The sequence below is a fragment of the Athene noctua genome, chromosome 7 (assembly GCF_965140245.1).
Source record: "Athene noctua chromosome 7, bAthNoc1.hap1.1, whole genome shotgun sequence".
NCBI classification, from domain to species: domain Eukaryota; kingdom Metazoa; phylum Chordata; class Aves; order Strigiformes; family Strigidae; genus Athene; species Athene noctua.
The window spans coordinates 43,667,960-43,694,453 of record NC_134043.1 but is presented as its reverse complement, the minus strand read 5'-3'; the positions used below and the strand labels follow the sequence as shown (position 1 = coordinate 43,694,453).

General features: G+C 40.8%; 2 protein-coding genes and 2 non-coding genes across 5 annotated transcripts; 1 reads left to right on the top strand and 3 right to left on the bottom strand.

Moving 5' to 3' along the window:
- Positions 1 to 1,602: 1,602 nt before the first annotated feature.
- Positions 1,603 to 5,885, bottom strand: EEF1B2 (eukaryotic translation elongation factor 1 beta 2). Of its 2 annotated transcripts, none has more exons than XM_074911154.1 (6): positions 5,740 to 5,885; positions 5,012 to 5,134; positions 3,523 to 3,646; positions 3,082 to 3,148; positions 2,274 to 2,399; positions 1,603 to 1,795 (listed from the first exon to the last, which is right to left on the bottom strand). In XM_074911154.1, coding segments are annotated over exons 1-6 (597 nt in total). In that variant the 5' UTR covers positions 5,742 to 5,885; the 3' UTR covers positions 1,603 to 1,640. The 2 variants fall into 2 exon arrangements, with proteins under 2 accessions (XP_074767255.1, XP_074767254.1); XM_074911153.1 differs by lacking the exon at positions 5,740 to 5,885 and adding an exon at positions 5,537 to 5,694.
- Positions 2,645 to 2,778, bottom strand: LOC141962872 (small nucleolar RNA SNORA41). The gene has a single exon (XR_012634003.1). It is a non-coding gene; the product is annotated as a small nucleolar RNA SNORA41 (small nucleolar RNA).
- Positions 3,221 to 3,301, bottom strand: LOC141962868 (small nucleolar RNA SNORD51). Its single transcript, XR_012634000.1, has one exon. It is a non-coding gene; the product is annotated as a small nucleolar RNA SNORD51 (small nucleolar RNA).
- Positions 5,886 to 6,049: 164 nt separating the features above from the next.
- On the top strand, positions 6,050 to 20,624 carry NDUFS1 (NADH:ubiquinone oxidoreductase core subunit S1). Its single transcript, XM_074911152.1, has 19 exons — positions 6,050 to 6,272; positions 6,918 to 6,985; positions 7,207 to 7,298; positions 8,713 to 8,820; positions 9,660 to 9,736; positions 9,829 to 9,910; positions 10,018 to 10,148; positions 10,834 to 11,019; positions 11,502 to 11,636; positions 12,054 to 12,168; positions 13,133 to 13,278; positions 13,894 to 14,022; positions 15,214 to 15,343; positions 15,827 to 15,987; positions 17,498 to 17,652; positions 18,210 to 18,385; positions 19,109 to 19,243; positions 19,445 to 19,517; positions 19,831 to 20,624. The coding sequence occupies exons 2-19, from the start codon at positions 6,922 to 6,924 to the stop codon at positions 19,920 to 19,922; spliced, it is 2,187 nt and encodes a 728-aa protein (XP_074767253.1). The 5' UTR covers positions 6,050 to 6,272; positions 6,918 to 6,921; the 3' UTR covers positions 19,923 to 20,624.
- The last annotated feature ends 5,870 nt before the right edge of the window (positions 20,625 to 26,494 follow it).

Below are 26,494 nucleotides of genomic sequence, written 5' to 3'. Positions count from 1 at the left end.
GGAGCTTTGATTTCAAGGTCAAGGGAAGAATTTAAGAAGCACATTGAACGGGAGGTCAGAAACAGTGATAGCCAATAATAAAAGTTACATTTTTGTGGCAGAATTTTAAATTTTTTTTCTGATGCAGCATTTGCTAATTTCTTTTAACACCACCATGACAGAATTACTAAAACTAAGCTGCATGATTTAGCAGCAGCAACAGCTAGAGAATTGCCACAGAAAGGGTACTGGGCATTAATTACACACAGGATGACACTAGTCCTTTAGAAGTTAAGTTTATGGAAGGTAGGAATGAAGCCTGTAATTACACTTACTTTCAATTCTTTAATCATGCTTTAAACCTCTGGCAGGCACATCTTTTTCCTGAGGCAGATTTTATAAAACAAAGCTCTCACATGATCTGAAGTTGTCGGACCTTTAAACAAAAAGGAACTGCTGTGCCAGATAACCACACACAGATGCTCTGTGAAAAAGAACAAAAAGTTATTTCAGCTGCTGCTGTCAGCATCTTCATCTCAGTGACCAATGGGGCACATAAAAGGCTTCCATTTCATCATCACATTAATCTCTGTCTCAGTCTAACAGGCCTAGAAATGTGAATTTGCCTAGAATCTTCACAGCTTTTAACAGCTTTTGCATTTGTATCATTCCTATGCATAGTTTTTGGAACACGATTTCGTTCTGATAGGTTCTTAAACCTTCTTAAAACATCAAAAAATCAATCTAGAAACCAAGTTGGAGCCAAGTAAGCAGCTCAAACTGTTCTTAATTATGCTATTTTATCTTTGCATTTTAATTGAAAACCTATTTTTTAAATGGTTTTTAGCTTGAAGCATGATTCAAATTTATTATGTAAGTAAACCATTCATCTGCTTGAGCTGTAGCCCGTGGTCACTGCGCCCCCTCACTCCTCCCACAGCCACGCCGTGGGCTGGCCAAGCAGTGCCCATGGCAGGTGCCTGCGGCAGGTGTCTGCTGCCCCCTAGTCGCCTCCGAGGGGGTGGCGCCTCTCGCAGAGCACAGCGTCGTTGCCCCAATGTTTTCACACCTCAGAGGGAAAGAGCTCCAAGTCCACACAACAGATGAGAAGGCACCAGGGTAGTCTCAGGTCTGACAGCAAGTCTGTTTCGCTGCGTGCGCCGCCACCTCTCGTGCATCGCAATTAACTTGCCTTCATCTCCACTCCCTCAGTCAAGCTGAGCCTTAGCTTCCAACAAAAGCCATAGTAATTTGGTTAGTCACCACCCTTACTGAACAAAAGGAATTTATTCTGTTTATATGCTAAAGAAAAGTTACTTGCACTTTGCCAGAGCCCTGTGCCTTTCCCTTAAAACCATCCCTCCTTCCAGAGGCATTACAGAAATTTCCAAAGATGCAACTTCCTGCAAAAATGGAGCAAAAAGCATTTCAGATCTTTAAAGCCGTGTGAATGGCAAATTGGAATTGATGGTAACAGCAAATTTTCCATTTCCTCTGCTCATGTATTACAGTGGGGTGGTGGAACAACCCTGAAATTGTTTTAGCTTTGACTTTACCCATCAACCAAATCTTACATTTATGAGCTGGATTACACCATGATTTTTAATTAACCAGACACAGCCCGATTTTTGCAATTACGTTTATTCTAGATATATCAAGACTTAAATCTTATTGAAAGCAGCTACATCCATTGATTGTACATAATCTTCAAAAGCTGTTATTCTCTCTTCCAGCATATCTGTTCCCACTTTATCATCTTCAACAACACACTGGATCTGAAGCTTTTTGATACCATAGCCAACGGGTACTAGCTTGGCTGCAAAAGAAAAAAGGAAAAAAGCATTTAGTGCTGCTTGATTGGTACAATCTCTTAAAAACACAGATCTAAGATTGAACTGACCAAAGTAGTTTTTCTGATTTATTTCCTAATCAAGACAGCTTTCATCGCAAGGTGGTCAAAAAGGGTTTGGTTTTGTGTGTTTCCATCCTTCCTCCAAACCACCGACGGGGGTGCATGGCTGTTTGCTGCATCAGGAACCATACAGGGAGACACTGGATAGCAGAGCCCAAGTTTTAAAGCTTTTAAAACCTGTCTTTGAGTCTTACCTGGCCGCTGCACTAATACACCTTTTTGACTATGTCACAATACTTAAGTACTGTAGTACTGTAATTCCCAGTTTTATCTACCTACATTTTCACAGGTCAGCAAACAGTGACAAATCTACCTACTCATACACTCTCTTAAGAGACCACATTAACTCCCTTTCCCTGGTTTGTAGTTTTTTCCTACTTACAAGATCCCCAGACCAAGCCATCTGCTTGAATGCTTCGAACACACTCCTCTAGTTTGGCCATGTCTGTCTCGTCATCCCAAGGTTTCACATCAAGCAAGATCGATGATTTAGCAACAACAGCTGGTTCTGGGGGAAGAAAATCACTATTAAAAGCTAGGAAATTTTCAAACACCAATGAATATACTTGTGAACTAGCTTTACAAGAACTTTCCCAAATTTCATCAACAAGAACCTCCTCACATAGCTGACAGGCTTCTTGTACCAACACACATTTCAAAAGTGTTTAAGCTATGCACATCCCGAAGTTCAAGATGTAGATACATATGTTCTTGAGAAATAGCCTCGTAAGAAGACGTAGATTAAGCAGCTAACATTGTTTGTTACATAGGAAGTCCTTTTCAGAGGATCTGAGAAGGAGCTTAATGCTGTGTAACAGTTTATTTTCCACAGAGGGAATACTGCAACTGCTACGGTTCTGAACAGTTCCAGACCAGTAGCTGTGGAGGGGCCTGCATATTGCAGCCTTTTCTCTAAATTTTTAAAGAAAAATCCTGCAGTTATACCTCTTTTTATATAGAAAGCTCAGCCTCAGGGTAAGACAAAGAAGAGTGTATTACACAGAACACAAACTATGTTAAGGTTCCCATTTGCTATGGGGAAGGCTAAACACACAGGCAATTCAAGCAAAGCTAATTACCCCCATCTCATTCCAGTCAAGTTCACCTATTACAGTTAGTGTTTCTAGCCATCCTATTCAAATGCATGGAAATTAACCCAAGCATAAAAGATAAGTTCTTGGTAGCCATACTTTTGGACTTCTTTGATTCATACTGAGCCAGACGTTCTTCCCTCAGTTTCTTTGCTTCTTCACTTTCCTGAAAGAGAAATCTAAAGTTACAGAAAAGCAACAACCCCCCACATCTTTAAAGCATTACCAAACTGACTGGCATCTACTCAGGCAAAAAACAAATCATCACAACTATCAGCCGAAAGATGGTGATTTTTTGTTTTACTCATCATGTAACCAGTCATAGTACACAGTTCACCCCACTGCAACACACTCCCTTCAAGCTCTGACTTTTTACCTTCCAAGCTCTTCTGTCCTGTAAAGACAGCTGAATGAGAATTCCAAGCAGGAACTGGTATCAAGGTCACAAATTTAAGTAACTTAAAACTAGTTAAGGCAAAAATTTGCCTACCCAAGTATTTCTAAAAAACCAGAAACATAATACAAAAAGTCCACAAGTACCTCCTCATCATCAGATCCAAAAAGATCAATGTCATCGTCATCTTTGCTATCTGTGGCTGCACCTGTTGTGTCTTCAACATCAGCAGGACCGTACTTCCCCAAAGCCTTCTTTACTCCTGGCAAGCTGAAAGAGAACAGCAGATATTAGGAACCTATTCAAATGTCAACACAAATTTTGCCAATCTGGCAATGAACCTACAAGTGCATTCATAGTGAAAATGCTGTGCCAAAAAAAAACCCCAACTAATTCTGTTACTTGCAAACAGAACCTCCCCAAAGACAACCCCCAATGCTCCTGACATGCCAGTTAAGACTACAGCAAATCCCATATTCAAAGATCGTTCATCAAGGCCAACGTGATCCTGCCCAACACTGCTGCTCCACCTAAGTGGATGGATAAAAAATGCTTTCTTATTGGAATAATTTATCCACAATATATTCCATGTAAGAAGAGTTATCAACTTCTTGTTCATGCTTCCCTAAAAATACTTTAGTTTGGTCAAAAACTATCAGGGACAGCAAACACACTGCAAGGTAACTGAACCTGTGACTTTGGAAGTTTCAGTCAATACTATACTCTGAACACTAGCTCTCAACAGCACACAAGGGACCAGAACCCCCAAATTAATTCTCCTATAGCTCATATAGTTCTGTAGTCTTAGAATAAGCTCATAGTTCTGCTGTTATTGCAAACTGCTGTTACAAGAGTCATTTAGTCTTTAGGGACTAGAAGCAGTTTCCACAGAGTGGAATAACTTTGCAAAGCAACTTTATAATCCCACTCTCCTTTTGCGTTGTAAGAGCTTCAGAAACAGACTGGTGACTGAGCCACCCAACTTTACAAGAGTTCCCTCAAACAGGACTGAGGCACGTAGAGGAGGCAGTGTAGCAATACTGACACTACCTATGCTGTACCTTTTTAGAGAGGCCTGCAGTCTCCATGGATGTCAATACAGCACCTTTCATGAACACTAAAATCACTAAAAAAGAAAAAAGATAACATTTGCTTTCGTATTTCCCCTTCTTCGTATGTGCTTCTGCATTGAAAATCAATTAATTGTGTTTTATCTTCCAGGACTAAAAACCTGAACGAATCATTTCCTTATTTATCATCTACATACTGTGTATCTTTAAAGATTCCTGTAATACTTCCTTTTGTGTTGCCTTTGTGGGGTCGATTACTGATAATTAATTTCCAGCCTTCAGCACAGTTACGGGTGTAAATGGCAGCAACAAAACTCGAAGCTTGTAAGCTTTAGCAGAAATGTCAGCAACTGAAGAAAGACAGAATCAGGTTGCTTAAATTCTAAGTGAAAAGTGTAATGTATTGACAGAGGACTGCTCTGCTTCTAGAACTGTTCCTGTTCTAAGAGCAACAAAAAAAGCCACATGGCACCAGTGAAAAACTTTCGTTCAAACTCGAAAAACCAAATACAATACTTTGCAGGCCAACTCGCACATATATTCCAGCTTTGCAGATTAACCATACCTTGCCTTTTGCTTTTCGTACGACTTAATATGATTGTACCACCGAAGAGCATGAAACAAGTCTGCAGGAGGTGGGGCAGCGATTGCTTCAAAGACTGCTATATCAGCCTGAGAAGGGACGTACCTGCGGAGAACAAGCCGAAGTTAACCCCCTTCCTCGGTGCACGCAGAGAGATGCGAAGCAGCAGCCGCCGAGCGCTGAGACGGCCGCGCCGCAGCAGCGGGCGGTGCGTCCTGCTGCTAGGCCCAGCGGCAAGCACCGCGGGAAGCGTTAAGAAGCCGGGCGGGCTCGGCGCCGCGGGCGGGCTGTAGCGGCCCACAAGCTCGGCCAGCCCGGCGCCGGGCCGCCCACAGCGGCCTTACGGCAGCAGCTGCCCGAAACCGAAACACACGCGTGCCCCAAGGCCCCCCCGCGCCGGCGCGGCCCCCGCTCCCCCCGCTGGCTCCCGTCAGGCCAGCGGGCCTCACCACGGCCTGGCCAGGCCCGCCTCCCCCGAGCCCCAGCACTCCCCGAGCCACCTCTCACCCCTCGATATAGCTCCTATCAGCCAGGAAATCATTGAGGACTCGGAGGCCAGCGGCGGACTTAAGGTCCCCGAAGCCCATGACGGCAGCGGCGCGGCACACGCGCCCGCCCGCACCCCGAGCCTGGCGGCCGCGCAAAGAGGCCCAGCAGCCCCTGCGCCCGCCTTATATAGCGGCTGTAGCCCTCCGCCGGCCGACACGCACATGTATCCCTCCGCAGGAATGAACCGCGAGGTAGTTCCTCACGGGTTGGCTGCTCCAGCGCAGAGCGGGCGGGACATCAGAGGTGCGGAGAAGGACCGGAGTAACAAATGCGAGGTTACCGGTAAATCCTAGGAAGCTTTTCAGTGTTATAAGGGCACAAGAACATTCTCTGTCCCGTCCCTGTCCCGCCCCCCCGCCCCGCGGGCGCCAGCGGAAGCTGCCGCGGGTGGGCGGAAGGCGCCGGCGCGGCCGCGTGTCCGACGGTGGCCGAGAAGGCGCGGCGAGCGCGGCGGAAATTGCCGAGTCCCCGCGTTCGCCGAGACCCTGACGGAAATACCCGAAGCGGCTCGTTCCGGAGGTTGCCGAGCGCGCACGGCAGGAAGCGCCGCGCGTCGCTGAGGCCGGGCGCTCCGGAGATTGCCGAAGGGCGCTCCGGGGAGCGGCGGAAAGGCCCGAGCCCGCCGCCGAGGCCCAGGGCAGCCCGCGCAGCGGAGGGGAAGGCCGGGGCGCCTCCGCCGCCCGTCCCGCGCCAGGTGACGGCGGGCGGCGCGGCAGGGCTCGGCAGCGGCGGGCGGGGGGCTGCCTGGCAGGCCGCGGCGGAGGCGCCTCCAAGGTGACCCCGGGCCGGGGCCCGCTCGGGAGCCCCGCCGGCAGGGATGGGGACGGGACGGCGGGCCCGGCGCCCGGCTGCGCCGTCTGGCGAGGCCCTGGCGCGGTCCTGGCGGGAGCAGAGCCCGGGGGGCCCGGCGCCCCGCGCGCTGGCCCGCTGCAGGCGGAGAGGCTGCTTGGTGGCGGGCCGGCGGCGGAGCGGCTGTCGTGGGCGCGCCCTTGCGCTGGTTTGTAAGCACGGAGCGCTTGCAGCGAAGCTGACGCCCGTTCCCGGCGGGTGCTCTTCCCTCGTCCGGGCTGCTGGCAGCTCCTGCAGAGTCGGTGGCTTGAGCTAGGCTGCCGGGGGTCTGTCGGCGTGGCAGTCACCGTGTAAGGTGACGTATATGTGTATACGAAGCGTGCAAAAAGAGAACCCTATCTTGCAGGTTAAGAAAATAAGTTCTTATAACTGTGCACATGCAGGTGCATACATTCTTCTTTGCAACTGTTGTGGAAATTTTTACTCTGCCTGTTTAAAACCTGTCAGCAAACATTTGAACTGATAAAAACTCAGTGCTGTTTTCTCACAGGACCATGCTTCGACTACCTGCAGTCCGCAGGACCTTAGCTGGGGTCACCCAGTCCTCCAAAGTGTGTGGTAAGTGTCTCTAGTTCGTGTGTGTGTGTGTGTGTGTGGTGATAAAATTCACGCATACGTAATTGATAGATTGAAGGGCATGTATGTGTACTTCATTTGCAGCTCTGAACTTCTGTGTGGGCCAGGTTCTGGAACTGGAAAACGAAGATGAGGAGCCTGGGGCCTGATGGTTTGCATCGAGCAGTAACTGAAAGTTTTTGTTTTCTTTTTCCGTGTCTCAGGGCGTACAACTGCAACAGCAGCCAGCAACCAAATAGAAGTGTTTGTGGATGGTCATCCTGTATTGGTGAACCCAGGAACCACAGTACTTCAGGTGTGGGGAGTGGCATGCAGAATTTGTCTTGCACTCTATCTGACTTCTCAGCAGCACATTCTATTCTGTATAGCAAAAAACCCCAACCCTTTACATGATTTCTTTAGGGGTCTTTTTGGTGACTGTGATGCAATTTGATGTGGCAAAAAGCCTTTGGGGAGTTCAGTGTTTGAAAAAGAAGCATCTGCTATATTGTCTGAAAGAAGATGCATGCAGCATGAATTCCAACTCCACTAATTTGTGCAATGCAGTAACAGACTTTCTGCTTGAAATTCTTGCTCTGAACTCTTTGTGACCTGGTAGTCTTTCAGAACATATTAATTTAGTATTTTATTAAAGTGGTGTCTCTGGTAAATGAGGGATTGTCTCCTTTTGGTTATTAGTTCTTGTGATTCAGAATGCTGATCCTTTGCTACTTTTATTCTTCTTGGTGCGGGAAGAAATGGAAGCTGGATCTCCCAGCCCATACTCTGCATCGTTGCTTTTCAAGCCAAAATTTCAAGTAGATCTTCCAGCCTAACTTTTTAAGGAGCCATTGAATGGGGATGTGGTATAGTGAGTTAGAACATTAAAGTACATAACGTTTATTTCAAAACATATCCCTCATTCTTTGGATACAGGTTACTAATTTAGGCATTAGAATGCCCCCAGCAGGAGTCTAGTGTAAAATTTTCTTAAACGCTATTTTTTATTAGCTTTTTGGTTTTACTTACTTGTGATAATTTTTTGTAGAAATTGTAAGAAAAACTAGATCTTGTTAGTTCTTTTTTTATTGAATTCGATGGTATTTCTTCTGGCAGGCATAGCTATAGCATAGATCCCATCAGCTGTGGGGATTTTACACAGGAAAGGCCGTCTTTGTCTGTTCTCTGGAAATCTGTTGCCTCTGTCCTCCTATCTCTTCTCCAGACATGTTATAGAAGAATGTTTCTTTGAGATTGGGGTTCTAGTGAAGTTGAAGATGGACTATGCTCCAGTAACTTTATATAGAGAGTATCTGTGTTGTTGAATTATCAGAAATCATTATGTCCATTGTTGTTTCCTTTATATTTTTAAAATTTTCCTTTCATGCACTTTTCTTTAAATAGTGCACGCATTCTTTAAAAATTTATTTGTATGGCCAGTGTCCTAGCAGAGAGAATTTTCAGTGCGCTTGGAGGAAAGAATGAATGAGAGGTCAGTTCTCATTTCCTCAATCAGTTACAAATTTTGGAAAAAATATATTTGTAATTGATAACCTGACATGCTTCTGCTTGATTGCAATTTTTTATTTATAGTCACTTCTTAAGATGAAAGGTAAATGCTCTATATTCCTGAGCAATGACACTGTTATTCTTTGAAAATAGTGTTTTATGAGGTGGAACTGAGAGGTCTAATTACAATTTAACTTTCCTTTGTTTCTTATTCTTTATAGGCCTGTGAAAAGGCTGGAATTCAGATACCTCGTTTTTGTTACCATGATCGCCTCTCTGTTGCTGGAAACTGTAGGATGTGTCTTGTGGAAATAGAGAAAGCTCCAAAGGTATGGTATGTGTTTCAGTAGGGACTGTAATTTTCTGCTGTGCCTAAGACCTAGCTTAAATCTTGTAAATAATTGTCTGTACTATCATTAGCACACAAATTGTTGTCATTCAGCTGCTCAAAGCAGCTTTTTCCCTTCTCCCTGGTGGACCACTGTGATTGCCTATGGATCAGTCAGTTCTCAGATTCTTAGGGATTATTTTGCTCCTGGACACGAGCATTTGTCAGCTGTGTGTTTTCTAGCTCTCCTCAACTTGAATTCCATAGTTTGAGCTCTCTGGAAATGCTAGGTTATCACTAAACGTGGAAGTCAGATGGTCTCTTCTCATCATGTGATTGAAAAGTAGGAGGGATTCATTTTCTGAGCAGGAGCTTTTGTTAATCTTGTGGTAATCTTGTGAACAATTTTGTTCCAAAATTCTTTGTATAGGCTTTATCCAAATAAATATCTCGTAAATGATGCATATCTTGAACTTCAGTTCTAGAGGTTTCCAGATCTCTGCTGAATCTCTTTAACTTGCCTTGTATCTGTTACAGTTTACATTCTTTTTTCTATAACTACTCGAATTGGAACCCAAAAGTATAGAGTTTTCAATTTTAAAAATAAGTAAATTATAACTAATTTAACCTTTTTATATAGCAGATTATTAATATAGCTTCTAGTGACTTTACCGGTTAGATCTTATTTTTTTTCCTTGCAGATACCTTTTTATTTCCACAACATGTTAAATTAATAACCAGTGTCTATGTAAGAATTTGGGGGAAGGGAGAGGTTGGGGTTTGTGCCCATGTTGAGAAGAAACGTGTTGTGTTCATGCTTGCTTTGTATGATGATTGCAGCCAGTTGCTGCTTGTGCCATGCCAGTTATGAAGGGGTGGAACATACTGACAAACTCTGAGAAGTCCAGGAAAGCAAGGTACCTTTCTTTTAGCCTCCTGTAGCTGCTAAGCTGTACTATCTGCTGAATGATATAAGGTTGACATTAACCTTAACTCCCAAACCCAACAGAGAGGGTGTAATGGAGTTCCTGCTGGCAAATCACCCACTGGACTGTCCTATCTGTGATCAGGGTGGAGAATGTGATCTACAGGTATGACATCTGATTAAATTGTGTAGACATGTAATAATACTCTTGTCTTAGCTGAAATTATGCTTTCCAGCAGCCTGGATATATCTGTTTTCTGTTGTCTGTTCTAGGATCAATCGATGATGTTCGGCAGTGATAGGAGTAGATTTAGAGAGGGAAAACGTGCTGTGGAGGACAAGAACATTGGTCCATTAGTCAAAACAATCATGACTCGGTGTATACAGTGCACTCGATGTATCAGGTAATGTACGTTATTTTTCACTGGAGAGAGTACTGAGCATGCATATTTATATCAGCTTGTTTCTTGTGAAAGAAATACCACGAGGGGCAGTCAATTTCTTAATTTATTTTCTGACTGTACTTAAGAATCTTATTTCTGGCAGGGACTGATAGCTGATTTCCCAGAGCTACCAGACAGCTGTCATACAAGAAATAGGGAGAGATGGCCAAAACATGAAAGTGAAATCAGAATTATACAGGGCAGGACTGGTCTCATGGTGATAGTGCCAGAATGGATTTTAAAACATTTAAGTCCTCGGCCACAATTGCAAGATTTGTTTATTCTAGACAGCCTCTGTTAGCTGTATTTATGCAGTTCTGTAGTCATGAGATTCAGTACCAGCTAACTTGAGCAAGATGGAAAAGAATACAGTGTACCCACCTAGTTCCAGAAAGTGAGCACTGAACTGCTATGTTTTTTGATTTAACGCCACCTAGTTTTTGTAGCCTTGTCTGCATGAAATTTTGCAGATGTGTAGTCCTGCATGTGATTAGCGCTGACTAATGCATCTAAACAATGGTTTTCTCTCAGGAGTATGAACTCAGGCTAATGTTTTATCTTAAGAAAATGAGATAAGTGTTGAAAAATATGCTGTGTTGCTGTTGTACATTCCAGATTTGTTTTTCATTCTTTCTGCAACTACCAGGTTTGCTAGTGAGGTTGCAGGGGTAGATGACTTGGGAACAACTGGAAGAGGAAATGATATGCAAGTTGGTACTTACGTTGAAAAAATGTTCATGTCTGAGTTATCCGGAAATATTATTGACATCTGCCCAGTTGGTGCTCTTACCTCCAAGCCATATGCCTTTACTGCACGCCCATGGGAGACGAGGTATGTATCTTAACTCATAATGAATATGCAGCTTTCTCTGCTTCTGTCATACACTTTATCTTGAGTAGGTCCATCTATGATACCAACGGTTTTCTCTGATTTTTATTCTCTGTGTTTTTGTTGTAGACTTTTCCACAGACTGAATCTAACACAAATTCTGTTACTTACAGCTCATTCAACAAAAGGAAGAATATTATAGTTTATGTAGACTATTCTTCCCTTATTTTTACTCTAAAATGTTTTGGACTTGTAGGTTGTGCTGACTGCTCAGTAAACAATGTGTGTAAAGGAAAAGTCAAAGTCATCAACTCAGTAATTGCTGAGGATATTATTTAAAATATCTTGTGAAACCAAGCTCTCATGTGTATATCCAAAGCTAAACCTACGGTACTTTATTTTTGTTGTTGTTTTGTTTTAGACGGGCAGTCTGTTGCTGCTTGTATATAGAAAACTGCAAATGGTTTATTTGTTCTTCTAAACAGGAAGGTAGAGTCAATTGATGTTCTTGATGCACTTGGAAGCAACATTGTAGTGAGCACGAGAACTGGAGAAGTAATGAGAATTTTGCCAAGGCTGCATGAAGATATCAACGAGGAATGGATATCTGACAAAACAAGGTGTGTGGGAGGTGTTTGTACCCATGTGCACGTTTATGCACGCATTAAAGGCGTGCTTTGCAGAATCAGAAATGTGGACAGGAGCACTACTTCTGGATCCCACTGTTAATATTGTAAAGCTATAGTGAAGAATAATTGATAAAACGTATTTGTAATGCTATAATTGAAGTTACTGAGTTTTCTACCGTTTCCATTTTTGTAGCTGCTTTTTTTACAGTAACTTTTAAATTTGTATTGCAGATCTTTTTTGCTTGCTTTTGCGAAGGAAAAGTTACATTTTCAGGGGAAATATTTCTTGTGTTTCTCTTTTCTAATCACTACAAGCTGTTAGAAAACTCAGTTAGTTGTAGAAAATATTTAGTATACACAATTATCTTTTGTCTTTGCTCTTTAATAATATTAGTGGTGTTCACTTAGGTTTGCTTATGATGGTCTGAAGCGTCAAAGACTTACTCAGCCAATGATTAAAAATGAGAAAGGACTATTTGTTTATGCCTCATGGGAGGATGTATTAACTCGTGTTGCTGGTGTGGTAAGAACAATTTTCAATATATGTAGTGTAAAATTAATTTCTAAAGCTGGACATGTTACAGTCATTAATATTAAAAGTTACATAGAAAAAGGCTTTTTTTTTTTGAATGTTAGACTTCTAATCCATTGTATTTCCACTTAAATTTCTTTTGAATATTATTTCCTGTTTCATGGATTAGACCATCTGAAGAACTTTGTTTTTTCATGATTTCATTTGGGACATTGGGACATTCAAATAGGAAACTAAACAGTTCCTTCAGAAATTCAGGAGGAAACAACTTTCCTGAATTACTCTGATTTATCTGAAGACTTCTTTAAATTTATTTAAACTGTGCTATCACCACTTTTGCCATCAAAGCCATTAATTCTGTATTACTTATCTGAATTGTGCTTGCCTCAGTGCTTTCTCTGTGTGGTGATTGATTCTGCTGTTTAAATGAAGTGCTGCATGACTGCTCTGGATTTTGATTAAAATTTTTATGTGGGATGAAGTAGAATTGAATAACTGTAATTGAACTTCCCTCAAGGATGTTTTGTCTGTGGTACAGTAGCAGGGTTTGTTACGAAAGCTATTGCTTCTCAGATAATACCTTTGAGTTGAGTTTACTGCCTGAGCTTGTGTTATGGAAGTTTGTATTCTGTCTGCGCGGTAGCTTCATTAAAATAAAAGCATTCACCAGTCTTCCTCTCCTCACCACACTGAATGAGAATGAGCCATATCTGAGCAATAACTCAAGTGGGAGAGACCTGCATAGAATAAGATCGCCGCTCTTTGTTTATAATGAGTTCTGAAGGAGCTGGAGTTGCTGCCTTGTGGAAGCCAGACACTGCTGACAGTTTGTGCTACTCTGGGCCAACAGCTGCATGCTGGCTTTGGCACATCCCAATGTAACAAACATTCATCTGGGCCAAATGGGAATTTATTTCAGTGGTTTCTTTTGCTTATGTTTATACTTTCTCTCCAGCTACAGGCTGTTAAAGGTAAGGAAGCAGCAGCAATTGTAGGCGGACTGGTGGATGCAGAAGCGCTAATAGCTCTGAAAGACTTACTGAATAGAGTAAATTGTGACACGCTTTGCACTGAAGAAGTCTTCCCTACTGCTGGAGCTGGGTAAGAGTTCAGGCAAAGTTTGTCTGTAATTAGTATGTTAACCTTTCCAGTCTGCGGATCACCTCATGGTAAGATTCTGAAATGACCAAGGATAGCAACTGCTGATGCTTTAGCAGGTTTTGTTTGCATTTACAATATTCATTTATAGATGCGTTTGCATATTATATGGATTGTGAGATGATGCATAGTCTCTACTATGGCAGGGATTGCACACTTTACTGTTTGGGGCTGCTGCAGTTTAGCAGTAGGCTACTGAAAACCAGTTACACTCTGTTGTAAATTGGATAATCTAGTCTATTTCTGTTTGTGTTGTGAAAACTATAGTAGAATTATGACCTTGTAAACTGTGTAATAGCAGATGAAGTTTGTGAAGGCTGACAGTAACTGTAAACATAGGAAATAGCCACATTGTAATTCCTTTAAAGTTTTGCTGTGTCTGATACTTATGAAAGAGAGACACTTTTACTTTTTATTTGGTAATTCAGATTGAGAAATCTCTTCTTTCCCTTTCTATTCCTCAGATGAAAAAATATTTTGAGTATCTAGAATCTTTACCATACCTTCATTTCTCCCTTTTACTGAATTCTCATCCTTTTTTGCATCCTTTTGTTACAGCACAGATTTACGCTCTAACTACCTGCTTAATACCAAGATTGCTGGAGTGGAGGAGGCAGATGTCCTGCTTCTGGTTGGCACCAATCCACGCTTTGAGGCACCGCTTTTTAATGCCAGAATTCGAAAGAGGTTTGTATGCCTTGGTGGTGGATAAGCATGCAAATCCATCTGGATTTGATGCAGTGCTCAGGTGGAGCCGCAGGCAGTAAGTTGAGAGTGTTCATCCAGATGGAGTCACTGGATTCAGTTCATCTTTTAGTAAAGGGAATGGTGATATAGGTATAGAAAAAGGGGATGTTTTCTCCCTGTAGTATACAACCGTGTTTTGTTCATTCTCGCTTTGACATTTTACGTAAGTTCATATACTCAGACATTTATTCCTTTGTTACATTACACAGACACCTCAGATTTTCTGTCTTACAGAAGTTTATTAAAGCATATTCCTTAAAGAATTATTTTCAGCATCGGTTTGCTGCTTTTTGTATTGTTACAACAAAGCAAACTTGCTGATTTTAGAAGCAGTCATTCAAGTTTAACTTTTTTTTTCCAAGTAATGTGGCTTTCCCAAAGTTTTGAACATTGTTAATTCAACTTTAACAAGATATGTCATCAGGAGATAACTGAGGTTTATAAAAGCCCTGTCCTTCCTAATGCTGGGATCTTCCAAGATACATTAATTTTAAACAACAGTGGCATTAAAATTTTGAGAGGAAAAAATGCAATTAAATTTATGAACGATTCATATATTTTTATCAGTCTGTGCTATGAGAAGCTGCAGAAAATGAAAATTTCTCACCAGCTAAACTTTGATCCATTTATCTAAGAAATAAATAATTTCTAGAACCGCCAGTGCTGTCAAATTCAGAATTCTTTACTCCTGCAAATGACTTTAACTTAAATTCTGAAGTAACTAACAGTTAAGCAAAGTAAACTTAATAGTAGCTGTAGGTCTGAGGTTTTTTGTTTTGTTTGTTTTTTCCTAACACTGAAAGAGATCTAAATTTATAGCACCTCATTTTATACAACATTTTTTCCACTGAGTTGGCAAAAGTTTGAGGGGAGTTACGAATTTCTCATGTAAGATACGTTGGTGCACTGGTCCCAGAATGTACCTAGAGAAATAGTCCTAAAAAAAAATTAAGCTTGCTTAACAGTCAGGATGATGCTAAACTGCATGTTACCAAAACAATGAATGCTGTTTCAATTCCTTTGAAGGAATTTGCATCCTACTAAGTTATTGCTAAAATTATAATTAGTGGCTTTGGTTGAGTAAAACTCTGTATTGCTTTGATTTTTGTAAAACGTTTGCTGTGTTTTCAGCTGGCTTCACAATGACTTGCAAGTGGCCCTTGTTGGCTCTCCTGTGAATTTGACCTACACATATGATCATCTGGGAGAGTCCCCACAGATTCTCCAGGACATTGCTTCTGGAAAACACGCGTTCTCTAAGGTACGCACAGCTTAAGATGTGACTGTTAAATTTCAGATGTATTGAATAATAATCCGAATTCCCCCACAGAGACAGCTTTGAAGAGAAGTACCATGTTCTAGATGGGGTTATTTGCTTTTAATCAAATGCAGAGATGAGGTAATGATTAGTGTGCACCAAGTATGTGTGAACTGTTTAATATATTCAGGTGTGTAAAACTTTGGAGTGCAGGAAACTCCAGGAGTATTTCTTAATATAAACAGGCTGTTTTAGCTGCTGCTCTTTCCATTTAAATGTCTGGTTATCAAGAGTATAGTTTTGTATTGACAGAGTAGTGTATTGCTTATAGCAGTTTCTCTTGGCTTTATATGAAACAATGACCATTTCAGAACTGTAGCTTTGCATAGAAGACTTAGGTAGAAATTATGGGATTTATTACATTATCTGCACCAAGAATTGTCTTCAGAGCCTTGGAATGAATTTTTTGATTCTTTACCTGTACAGGTCCTCGACCAGGCCAAAAAGCCAATGGTGGTGGTAGGTAGTGCAGCACTGCAGCGCAGTGATGGAGCAGCTATCCATGCTGCTGTTTCCACTATTGCACAAAATGCCAGGACTAAGAGCGGTGTTGGTTCTGATTGGAAAGTCATGAACATCCTCCACAGGTTTGCTTTAAAGCTTTTTTGGGAGCAACTTTTATTCACACTATAAGACGTTACATGTAACACACGTTACCACAGTGTTACGTGTGCAGATCTGTGTACACACAAGCAGATTATCAGGTTAGAACCTGTAGGGAATATGAAAAAACGAAGTACAAACTGCAGAAACTTTTTTAATAAAAATGGGTCACTTGACCTGGGAAACTTTTCGGGCTCTCCATAAGATTTCATTAATCTGTTATATTTAAATGTATAATGTAAACTTTAAATTAGGAGGTATAGAATACAAGAGAGCATAATAACATACAACAGTGCTCAGTAGAATGCACAGCAGACCGGTATCACTTTCCAAATGATTGCTTTTTATCTGGAGGAAGAAAAACAAAAGGGCAAGAGTACTTAAATAATATAGTTTCTTATAATATTCCTTTTACTGGGGAGTTTCTTAATAGTTAATTGAAAAGCTTCAAAGCTTTTCATTTTAGGGCTTTTGATCTTAGTTATTCTTTTAATAGGCAAGTTTCTCTTGGGACAGTCCTTCCCCATTCTCTTTCTAAAACTGTCTGTCAAATTGACAACCTCTGTAAAGGAAAAATTATTTCAGCAAATGTAGTGGTGCTCAGATTCAGAGACTCAACAAAGTCCTGCCTAAAGCAGCTTCACTGATGTAAAACTAGTATAGCAAAGAGTAGGGCTTGGACCTCTGAAGGAAACTTGAATATAAAATCCTGCTGTTGAAACTGAAACATTTAATACCAGAACATGACTTAAATAACGCTCATGATACCTGTTTTACATGTGGTTTGGCAGTCTTTTATATTACTGACTTGCATGCTTTTGGTGCACCATCCTCCCTACCATAGGTGTAAAAAGCAACTTAATGGAACCTATAGGTCTGATTGTGTCAGACAAACGCAAGTAACGTTGAAAGATATGTACTCTATACAGAAAATCCCTTTTCGCTTAAATGTAAGTCTGGCACTGGATTATGCAGGACAAGAGTGATTATTTCAATCTTTTAAAAGTATTTTTATTTGTGAATAAATGAATAGTGATGAAATAGTGGTCTTAAGTCTTAAAGTGCTTCAGAGTAGTTCATGGTCCAGCAGCTGGTCTTTCATCTTCCACATGAGTGCCTTAAATTAAAGGCCTGTTGAGTACAATTCGTAGCTGAAATGTGAACCTTGATGTTCCAGATGACAAGTGAGCTGCCTGCCACTAGGCCCTGACCTGGAACATCTGCCTTTATTTTGCTATCCCATCTTAAATAGGTGAGATTCCCCGTGAAAACTTCAAACGGCATCAATTTGTCAAAATGCAAAACCAGCTTGATATTCTGTCAAACACTCTGTCAAAATTTTCAGCTGCCTTTATTCTTACTTTTTCTCCTCTTACTGTTAAGAGACCTCATGTCCCTCCTAAATACTTAGTCAAAAAAATAAGATAGGTCTGTTCTGACGGGAGAGGGAGAATTCTGAAATAACTTAAAGTCACAATGTGTTTGTTCCTATAGGGTTGCAAGCCAGGTAGCTGCTTTGGATCTGGGTTTCAAACCAGGAGTGGAGGCAATTAGGAAAAATCCTCCCAAAGTACTGTATCTCTTGGGAGCAGATTCGGGTTGTATAACACGTCAGGATTTGCCAAAGGATTGTTTTATCATCTATCAAGGTAATTAGTAGATGTAAATTAAGAAAGATGTTGCTATCTGATAGCTGGAGAGAAAGCCTGAACAGTGGCATATTCTTATAAACATTTCTGACCCTTTGATAAATTCTAGCCTTTATTTTCTGCCAGGAAAAGGAACTTCCAACACATAACTGAGATACTGGTTATTTCTTAGAAAAAAACTAGAAACTGTTGATGAGTAATAAGGTATAATAAACCATTTTGATCTCCTGGAGCATAGCTTCAAACCTAGCAGATAAAATGCCATTGGTTCCCAGGTGTTCTAACATACTAAAAGATGGTCTTAGTTCACTAAGCATCCTTGTTCCAGCTGAGTAGCTATACATACTGAACTACCACTCACTACTTACTGCCTGTAGACTGTTCATTCTCCCCAAAGTATTAGGCAAGTAAGACCTCAGAGCAGTCAGCCTAATAGGCTTTATATTACTGGTTAAGTGAACCTTAGAAACTCCTTTTTTTCTGGGAACACAGAAATTATGTATTTTGACTTAAAGTCTTATATGGTTGTATACTGTTTCCTCTTTCCATGTATTTAGGACATCACGGGGATGTAGGAGCTCCCATGGCTGACGTTATTCTGCCAGGAGCAGCATATACAGAGAAGACGGCCACATATGTGAATACTGAGGGTAGGGCCCAGCAGACAAGAGTAGCAGTAACACCACCTGGGATGGCAAGGGAAGACTGGAGAATTATTAGAGCTGTCTCCGAGGTACTGTTGCTGTTATATATTGCTTCTAATAAAAGTATACTAAGAGGTTAAGTTCCTTTTATGTTGAAAAATACTTCCAAAAGAGAGGTACACTTTCTGGGAAATACATGACTGCAGTCTTAAGAAGTAATGATTTGTATTGAATCCTTTGATAATTCTGTGAGTTAAGTCATACTGTTTCCCTTTTGAGGATAGCACTAATATTGTAGCTGCTGTATGCTATCAGAATGCTTTGTCTGCAAATTCTGATGGTCTTCATGAAGTGCTTTAGAGGAAACTGGTGGAAGGGTGCAGTTTCTTTGCCTTTTAGAAAGAAAACAACATGAACTCCTGAGGACAGGATCTGGCACCATTAGATAAGGTCAAATATGTACTTACTAGTCACTGTGAACAAGATGCACTGATAATTGCATCAACTTCTATCTCATTTGGTGGGAAACTAGGGAAAGTACAAGCGTACTGTACAGAAGGAGAAAAGTACTTTTTTTTTTTTCTTTGTATAGCATACAGGACAGCCTAATTTTTTAACATGGAGAAGTCTTAACTGTAGGCATCAGAAGTCCAACAGCATACTGTGACTTTGCTTCACATTATAACTACCTGTGTTTTCACGAGTGTAGATTTGTCCTGATTTTACTTTAGGTATGTTAATGGATTGGTAATTTAAACCACTGTGTATTGAATCCCTAGACTTGATGGCATTTCTTTCTGTGAATCTCTTAGTTGGCTGGTATGACCTTGCCTTATGAGAACCTTGATGAAGTACGGAAGCGTTTAGAAGAAGTATCACCTAATCTGGTTCGATACGATGATGTGGAAGAGGCTAACTACTTCAGCCAGGCAAATGAATTGTCAAAGGTAACCAAACCTGAAGCATCTGGGCATGATTTAGTGCTGTTACACGACTTGATGCTTTTTATAGAAATGGGCCTTCTTCATAGGTAGTACTACAAGCATTCTTTGACCTGCACTGAATGCAGAATTCACTAAACAAATGCTTTGGTAACAAGTTCCTATCATAAAGCTGACCTTTACTTTTTTTTTCATTTCCTGCCACAGTTAGTGAAGCAACAGCTTCTTGCTGATCCTCTTGTTCCACCTCAGCTCACAATAAAAGACTTTTATATGACAGGTATGTATAGTATGGCCTTTTCATTCTGAAATCAGCAATACATTTTACTTAGCTTTACAGTAAGATTCTTATGAGGCAGTTAAAGCTTTTCACTAAGATATATAGGATTTGAGTCGTTTGAAGAAACAAAATTTTCCAGTAAAATGGTTTGGAATTTGCATAAAGCACAGACAACTAGACTATTTTTCAACTAAGCAATTTTCTTTATCCTCTTTGCATGTAGTCTTGTGTTAAATCTCTCTTGTGTCTGTGTATAATTTTGCAAATGAACAGTTAAAACACACTGACATGTGTTTGGATTATTTTTTTTCAGATTCAATCAGTAGAGCATCCCAGACAATGGCCAAGTGTGTGAAAGCTGTTGTTGAAGGTGCTCATGCAGTAGAAGAGCCAGCCAGCTGCTAAAGACTAATCAGACTGCTACCACCTCCATCCAAGTATTTTTTGCAGTTAACTGCTGTGACTGATTTTTTTTTTTCCAAAATCTATTTGCTAGGTTGTTGTATTTTTCTTTTCATTCACATTTTCATCAGCTCAGATAGTCCCATATTATAGGACTGTTGTTGGGTCTGAGAGCATGTGCAGCACTCAGCTTACTTACCCAGAGGCAGAGTATGTGATGATTGCATACTAATAAATTATAATACCAAACAATCCATTACCTATGTAATTCATATAGCTCACACTTCTTGCATGAAAAGAACTCAGTAAGCAACTAAGACTCAGTAAATCTTCATTTGCTAGGAACAAGTGTACATGGCAAAAATAAGGGATTGTAACCTTCTTCCAGAGTCTCCAGGTATCTTAATTTTAAGCACAGGTGAGAGCGTGAACATGCTATTTTTGTAATGCACTTTCAGAGCAAGTTTTCCCTCTTTTGAGCCAATCATACATGGTTTACATCAGTGTTAGACCTTCCATTGCTCTAGATAGCTGTATGTTTCTTCACTGCATTTCAGTTGACAAACTACTCATGGAGGAATTAATTTTGATGTCGCGAAAAGAAAAGCAATTTTCACAGAGCCTCATATTGAACTGCTTTAAAAATTTAGCAAAAATATAAAGGCCTTTAGCCGCACCAATTCAAATACAGAAAAGATCTCAGAATGGTTTCTCTGTATGCTGATCTTTATAGCAAAGTGGGGGAAGGGGGGTTGTGTGTGGTGTTTTCTGGTGTGGGTTTGTGTTTGTTTTTTTTTCTCAAGCTTTAGAATTACTTCAGAATAGTGACTCTCTCGTTTGTTATGCTGATTAATGTAAGTTTGGAAGAAGGATCGCTTCCTCTTCACCATGCTACTAGGGTAAGAAGGTTTAGAGAAATTCTTCCAGGGATCATGCATATGGGAACAATACTATAAAGTCATCACTTCCAGCTTTCATAGAATCACAGAATACCAGGTTGGAAGGGACCTCAAGGATCACCTGGTCCAACCTTTCTGGCAAAAGCACGGTCTAGACAAGATGGCCCCAGCACCCTGTCCAGCTGAATCTTGAAAGTGTCCAATGGTGGAGAATCCACCACTTCCTTGGGGAGATTATTACAGTGGCTGTTTGTTCTGTGAAAAATTCTTCTCTTGTGTCCAATCGGAATCTTCCCAGGAGTAACTTGTACACATTACCCCTTGCCTTTTCCCTGTGACTCACTGTAAGAAAGGGAATTTATTTCAAAAAAGTGTTAATTATGCATGAGGAAAAGCTAATTTTTTGGTGTAGAATAATACGGAGTACATGAGAGGGATGCTGTAGAAGCCTTAACTTTATAAAACTCTTTTTTTCTTCATGCTTGAAATTTTTCAGTAACAAGCAAGTAATGTTTTTCTAAATGGTTTTTCTTCTGCCAAGGAAGAAAAACTTGGTTATTCTGGTATAGCTCAGTGTCTTTACTAGCTGACTAAGTCTTAAATGTTGGACATTGACTCAGCCTGCCATCCTCCAGTTACCAACAGGGTCAGTTCTCTTGGTGGTACAAAATAAAGGCATCCATTCACTTTATTGAAAGATACTACTATGCATGTTAAATGAGATATCTAGAAATACTGTAGTCTGTTTTTAATGTGGCAGTTCACATAGTGTGTGTTCACATGTGTGACCAAGTACAGCATAAAACCTTCATGTTGTCCTTATGGAATGTTACTTTAGGAGGAAGAGGGGTTTATGGCAGGGACATAGCAAAAGAGGAATGTGTGTGAGAACATATGCCAACAGCAAGGCAGTTGGCTCTTCTCACAGATGGTAGGTTTAAGAGGAAAGGGTGTAGCTGAATCCTATATTCAGTAAAACATTTGGTTCTCAGGTTCCTAGGATGAAAACCTTATTTTCTTCCTGAAAACCCATGTTGTACAAACACAGAGGAATGATTTCAGCTGTGCAATGCCAACTACCACTTCTTCACTTCAGAATTTCTAAAGGTTCAGAAGCTTTGGAGAAAGCTTCGGAAGCTTTTTTTTTTTTTTTCTTCCTTAAATGTTGTAGTGTTATTTAACTCTGCGAGCCCTGGCACACATTACTTTTTGCTTTGGTTTTTTTTGAAAGCTCTGCATCCTTTAGTTAGTGTTGTCCTGGTTTCAGCTGGGATACAGTTACTTGCTTAGTGCTTGGTTGCTGGCTGGGGTAAACCACGACAAATGTGTATAGGAGATCCCTGTTTCTTTTCAAAAAGTGTCCAGGCCTTATCTTGAAAGATAAAAAGGATAAGCAGTACATGCAGTACTGTCTGTTCTGCTTCTACCCTCTTCCCTGCCTAACTAGTCACTGAGTATAGAACTTTTCAGCCAAACTTGGTAATAGCAACGAGATAGTAAAGAGAAGTCTAAATTAGCATTCTTAACTAAGTTTAGAGTTTAGCCCTTCCCTTATCTCTTCTGTTTGTTCTGGTGGCTGGACAGTCAATGCACATGTGGACTTTGACCCAGCTAGCAAGAAAAGGATACTAGGGGTCTGTGCAAAGGAAGGGAGGTAATGTAGTCTGGGCAAAATATTGCAACAGAAATCTACAGAAACGGGGCTATTCATGCCTAGTTCTGTTTAAAAAAAGTTAACAGTGCTACTACTTACTGGTTCTGAAGCGGCAACCTCAGATTAAAGCAGAGCATTCTGAGAAAGTGGCAATGAAGAGCTGGGATGATGGGAGATGAACATGCTCAAAGTGTTGTTCTTGACTGTAAAAGTAAAGGCTAATTACCTAGGTGATACATTGCCTGAACAGTCAGTTCTGCTGATGCAGCAAACCTCTAAGTGCAACGTCGGTGGGTGCATTTATCCAGATTCTGTTGGGGGGGTGGGCAGGGAAAGCGAAGACCAGAACTGAAGGCAATTTAATTCCCTAAATGCAGCCCTAGTACCACCTGGTGGTCAACTGGCAGAATTTCTCACTGGTGCATCACCAGTTATGATCCAGTAACCTTCATGTCGCTTTTTTCTGTACACTCCTGCCTGCACAGACAGCATAAGAAAGCACAGCTCTGTGTCTAGGAGAGAGAGGGATGGGTTTGGCCATTAAGTATCTTCTCTCAACACAGCACTGTGTGAACATGGCTCTTACATGCAAGCAATTAACCCCAAACATGGCTTAGATTAAACCTTGCCTGCCTTCAGCAGAAGGTTGTGGGGAGTGGAGAAGGAAAAGCGTGTGTTAATTCGAGGTAAAACTCTACTAAGCACTTACAGTAGGCCAGGTTAACGCCAGCAGTCGGTTAAACAAACTTTGTCAAAATACCTGCAGATTTAAGCATCTAAGTCTAAAGCTGTGATTTTAAAACAACAAAAACATTTTTTAAAGCCCTGTGTTCAGTAGCCATCTTCCTGGAAGCACCACCATCCCATGGGTATATCCCACAGTTTCAGAGGGAGACTGCTTTAAATCCTGAGCCGTTTAGTGAGCTGCTTCAATAAAAAGAAACCAGGTGGTCCCAAATGAAAAGTCAAGTCAAACTGACACATGTTCTCAGCAAGACTTTGAAAGAGCCAACAAACCAGGCCATCCATAAAAATAGTTGTAACTGACTCATTTTATGTATTTTGAAGTGTACCTCAAGGCAGAAGAGGAAGTGGCTCTAGCATTTCTCCAGGAAGTAAAAGATTTGGGATCAGTGCCTCTTCTGAGGCTGATAGATGCTTGCAAGATAGTGGCTGCTGTCTGCTCGGCTGGGGGATGCACTCTGTATTGCCATTGAAGCTCCCAGGAAAGCAGCTAAAATATATAGAGCTCAAGAAAAAGCTGAGTGGCAGCCTGGCATCCATCTTAATCCACAGAGAAAAGGTACACAACCTCATGTCTATCCCTGTCCCCACACACCTGCTCCTCAAAATACTCCAAACAATGGCCAAAACATCTTCTCCCTAAACAAGACAGTCTCTTATTTGTTTTGTTGTCCTTTGAATATGCAATTAGAGGAAATCACCTTCAGCGATGAAGGGTTGAGAGACTGACTCTTTCAAGGTGCTGACAGGACATGAACAGAAAAGTGCTAACAAGCAAACTGATAGAAGAGGACTTAATTGTGACTACCATCATTAGAAAAAAAATAGCAACAATAAGTGAGGAATTACAAAGTGCACCTAAAAGTTAAGGACTTCACTAACAACTGAAGTAAGCTTTTTATCAGGACTATGAGAACACATTTTATGGGGTAAGCTCTCTCAGAGTTACCTGAGAAGTTGTCCTGCTCAAGAAGCAGTTTTAAAATTCCTATTAAAAAAAAAACCAAACAAACAACCCTACTATTAATTTATTTATATTAACATATAAACATTATTATTCATAAAATGTCAAATGGGCACAGGTACCTTTGGAAATTAAACACTGAAGCTTACAGAGTCTCAAGGAAAATTTTGTTCAGATCCTTAGCTGTGAGGGGGGTTTATACAAGTCATGGTCCTCTCTGTTCTGTAAGGTTTGATCCAGAAGACACTTCACAGTAACATATTTTAGCTGATGGAATGATGTCAGCAATGTGTCCCAAAGCACTTGAGTATCCGCAACTCCCCACAGCTGAGCACAACAGAGGCACCGCACAGAAAGTCACTGGGCAACGTATACAAAGCCTTCCAATTTAAACTCTCTGTGGGTGACTCCACAATCAGCAAAGCCTGCTATGCTAAATGCTGTTAATAAATGTTTTCCTCTGGCTACATGCAACCATCCATTCACAGTGCCTAGGGCCGAGTAAGCCTGCTGAGATTGAGAGGCCTCTGTGTAGTAAGGCGTAAGAGTTGGTAGAGACATCCTCACTCTGATGCTAATACTAGATTTTAAATATACTTAACTAATATTTCAAATAAATAATTTTATTTCTTCTTGTTGCCTTCTGTACACCTGTGTCTGTTTGAAATGGATCAGAGATGAGAACCATGCATCAAACAAAACATACTAAGAGCAAAAAGGTTCATGTGTAACAACTTTCAAAATCCACTGGGATCGCATGACCCTAGACTAATTAAGCCTTATGCTTTGAAGTTAGCTCATCTTCAGCTGTTTTTGAAAGATCCCGTTCTGCATGTTTTTCATTTCTGAATTATCCATCACAAGGTATTCCACACCTTTGAAGCATCTTACACTGGCTACTCAGAAGACCGAGAGATTGCTGATTTGGTCCAGAGTGAGAATTCTCATCGTTCTGGTTTGTAGTGGTGACCAAAAGCCACTCTAACCTGATTGTAAATGAATAACCAAATAGCAGAAAGAAGGACTGGTGACAAAGTGGGTAGCTTCTTAACCACTACAATTACAGTTAATGAAGTATCAAGAGACAGAAGCAGGTAGCAATGACACAATAGTATATTTTGAATTAACAGTGGGCTTCCCAGCAAAATGGGACTGTAGTGGAGCATTCTGCTGGAACAGTTTATTCCATTCACTTGTCTTCTATTTAAAGAAGTCTCCACAGATGCCTGTCATGCAGTCTGGACAGCCTTCCCACAATTAACAGTCTTACTATTTTGTCTTTGCTGAGCTTTTGGAAGACAATACCATTTATTTAATGCAGATTAAAACACACATTGATAACGAAGAACACATTAGTTACGTCTTAGTTAATTACTATTTTCAGTACAGTTCACTATCAATTAATTACATTATCATGCGATAGCTAGCATATGTCTGCTCCCAATTGGTTAAATACTTTTGCAACTACACTCCTACTGAAATCACAGCAAAATTCCCATAGCTCCAATAAGCTTTAATGAAGCCCCTAAGACTCAGGAAAACAAGGCTGTCTGTACTTTGTTGCTTTGCTAGCATTTATGACTTTAAATGAAGTAAAGCAAAGTTACTCTCTTCTACATATGGCTTGTCCTATACTTTCAGCTGTGCTATCTGCCACGTAGGAGTGCACTAAAACACGGGTTTGAAGGGGTTTAGCAGCTGAATTAAGAAGCTGAATTTATGCCATAACTTGGGTGTATTTGTTAGAGAAAAATTCTTGGACCATAGACAATATTTTCAGTATAGGGATTCTGATGTTTGGAAAAGCAGCAAAAAGCATGCCGGTTATCAAAGACATACTACTGCAGCAGACAGGGTAACTGAAATTCAGATATGCTAGAGACAACCACTGCAATAAAATTTCTGGGTTAAAGAATTGTTGAAAAGTAAGAACAAGCACTGTTCAATAATACTATTATGCTGGGCTCTAATGGTTAGCTTGACCCCAGATCTTACCACAATTAAATAAACCAGTACCACATAAAACTGCTGCTCAAGATGTTGCTTAAGAATGCGTCTAACCATAATTTTGGTTTTTTTTATTTAATTTGACACCCTTTTCAGTGTTTAAATGCCTGAAGACAAGATCTTCTATACAATGTGGCTTTATATATTAAAGTCTCTAACGAACATCTCAGAGTTGTTCATGCCCTTCACAATATTCACTGCATTTTAAATATATTGCTGATCCCTTCCACAAGCATTTGAAGACATTGGAACCGTCTCCTCAGAACGTATGTGACTTTCAAGGAATAACACCAAGATGCTGACATTA

Coding starts and splice junctions, on each gene's coding strand:
- EEF1B2 (XM_074911153.1), bottom strand. CDS start 5,616: ATGGGCTTCGGGGACCTTAAGTCCGCCGCTGGCCTCCGAGTCCTCAAT. Junction 5,135..5,536: donor GATAGGAGCTATATCGAGGG/GTGAGAGGTGGC, acceptor TGTTCTCCGCAG/GTACGTCCCTTCTCAGGCTG. Junction 3,647..5,011: donor TACGAAAAGCAAAAGGCAAG/GTATGGTTAATC, acceptor GTTCTCTTTCAG/CTTGCCAGGAGTAAAGAAGG.
- NDUFS1 (XM_074911152.1), top strand. CDS start 6,922: ATGCTTCGACTACCTGCAGTCCGCAGGACCTTAGCTGGGGTCACCCAG. Junction 9,737..9,828: donor GAGAAGTCCAGGAAAGCAAG/GTACCTTTCTTT, acceptor CAAACCCAACAG/AGAGGGTGTAATGGAGTTCC. Junction 17,653..18,209: donor TTGTTTTATCATCTATCAAG/GTAATTAGTAGA, acceptor CCATGTATTTAG/GACATCACGGGGATGTAGGA.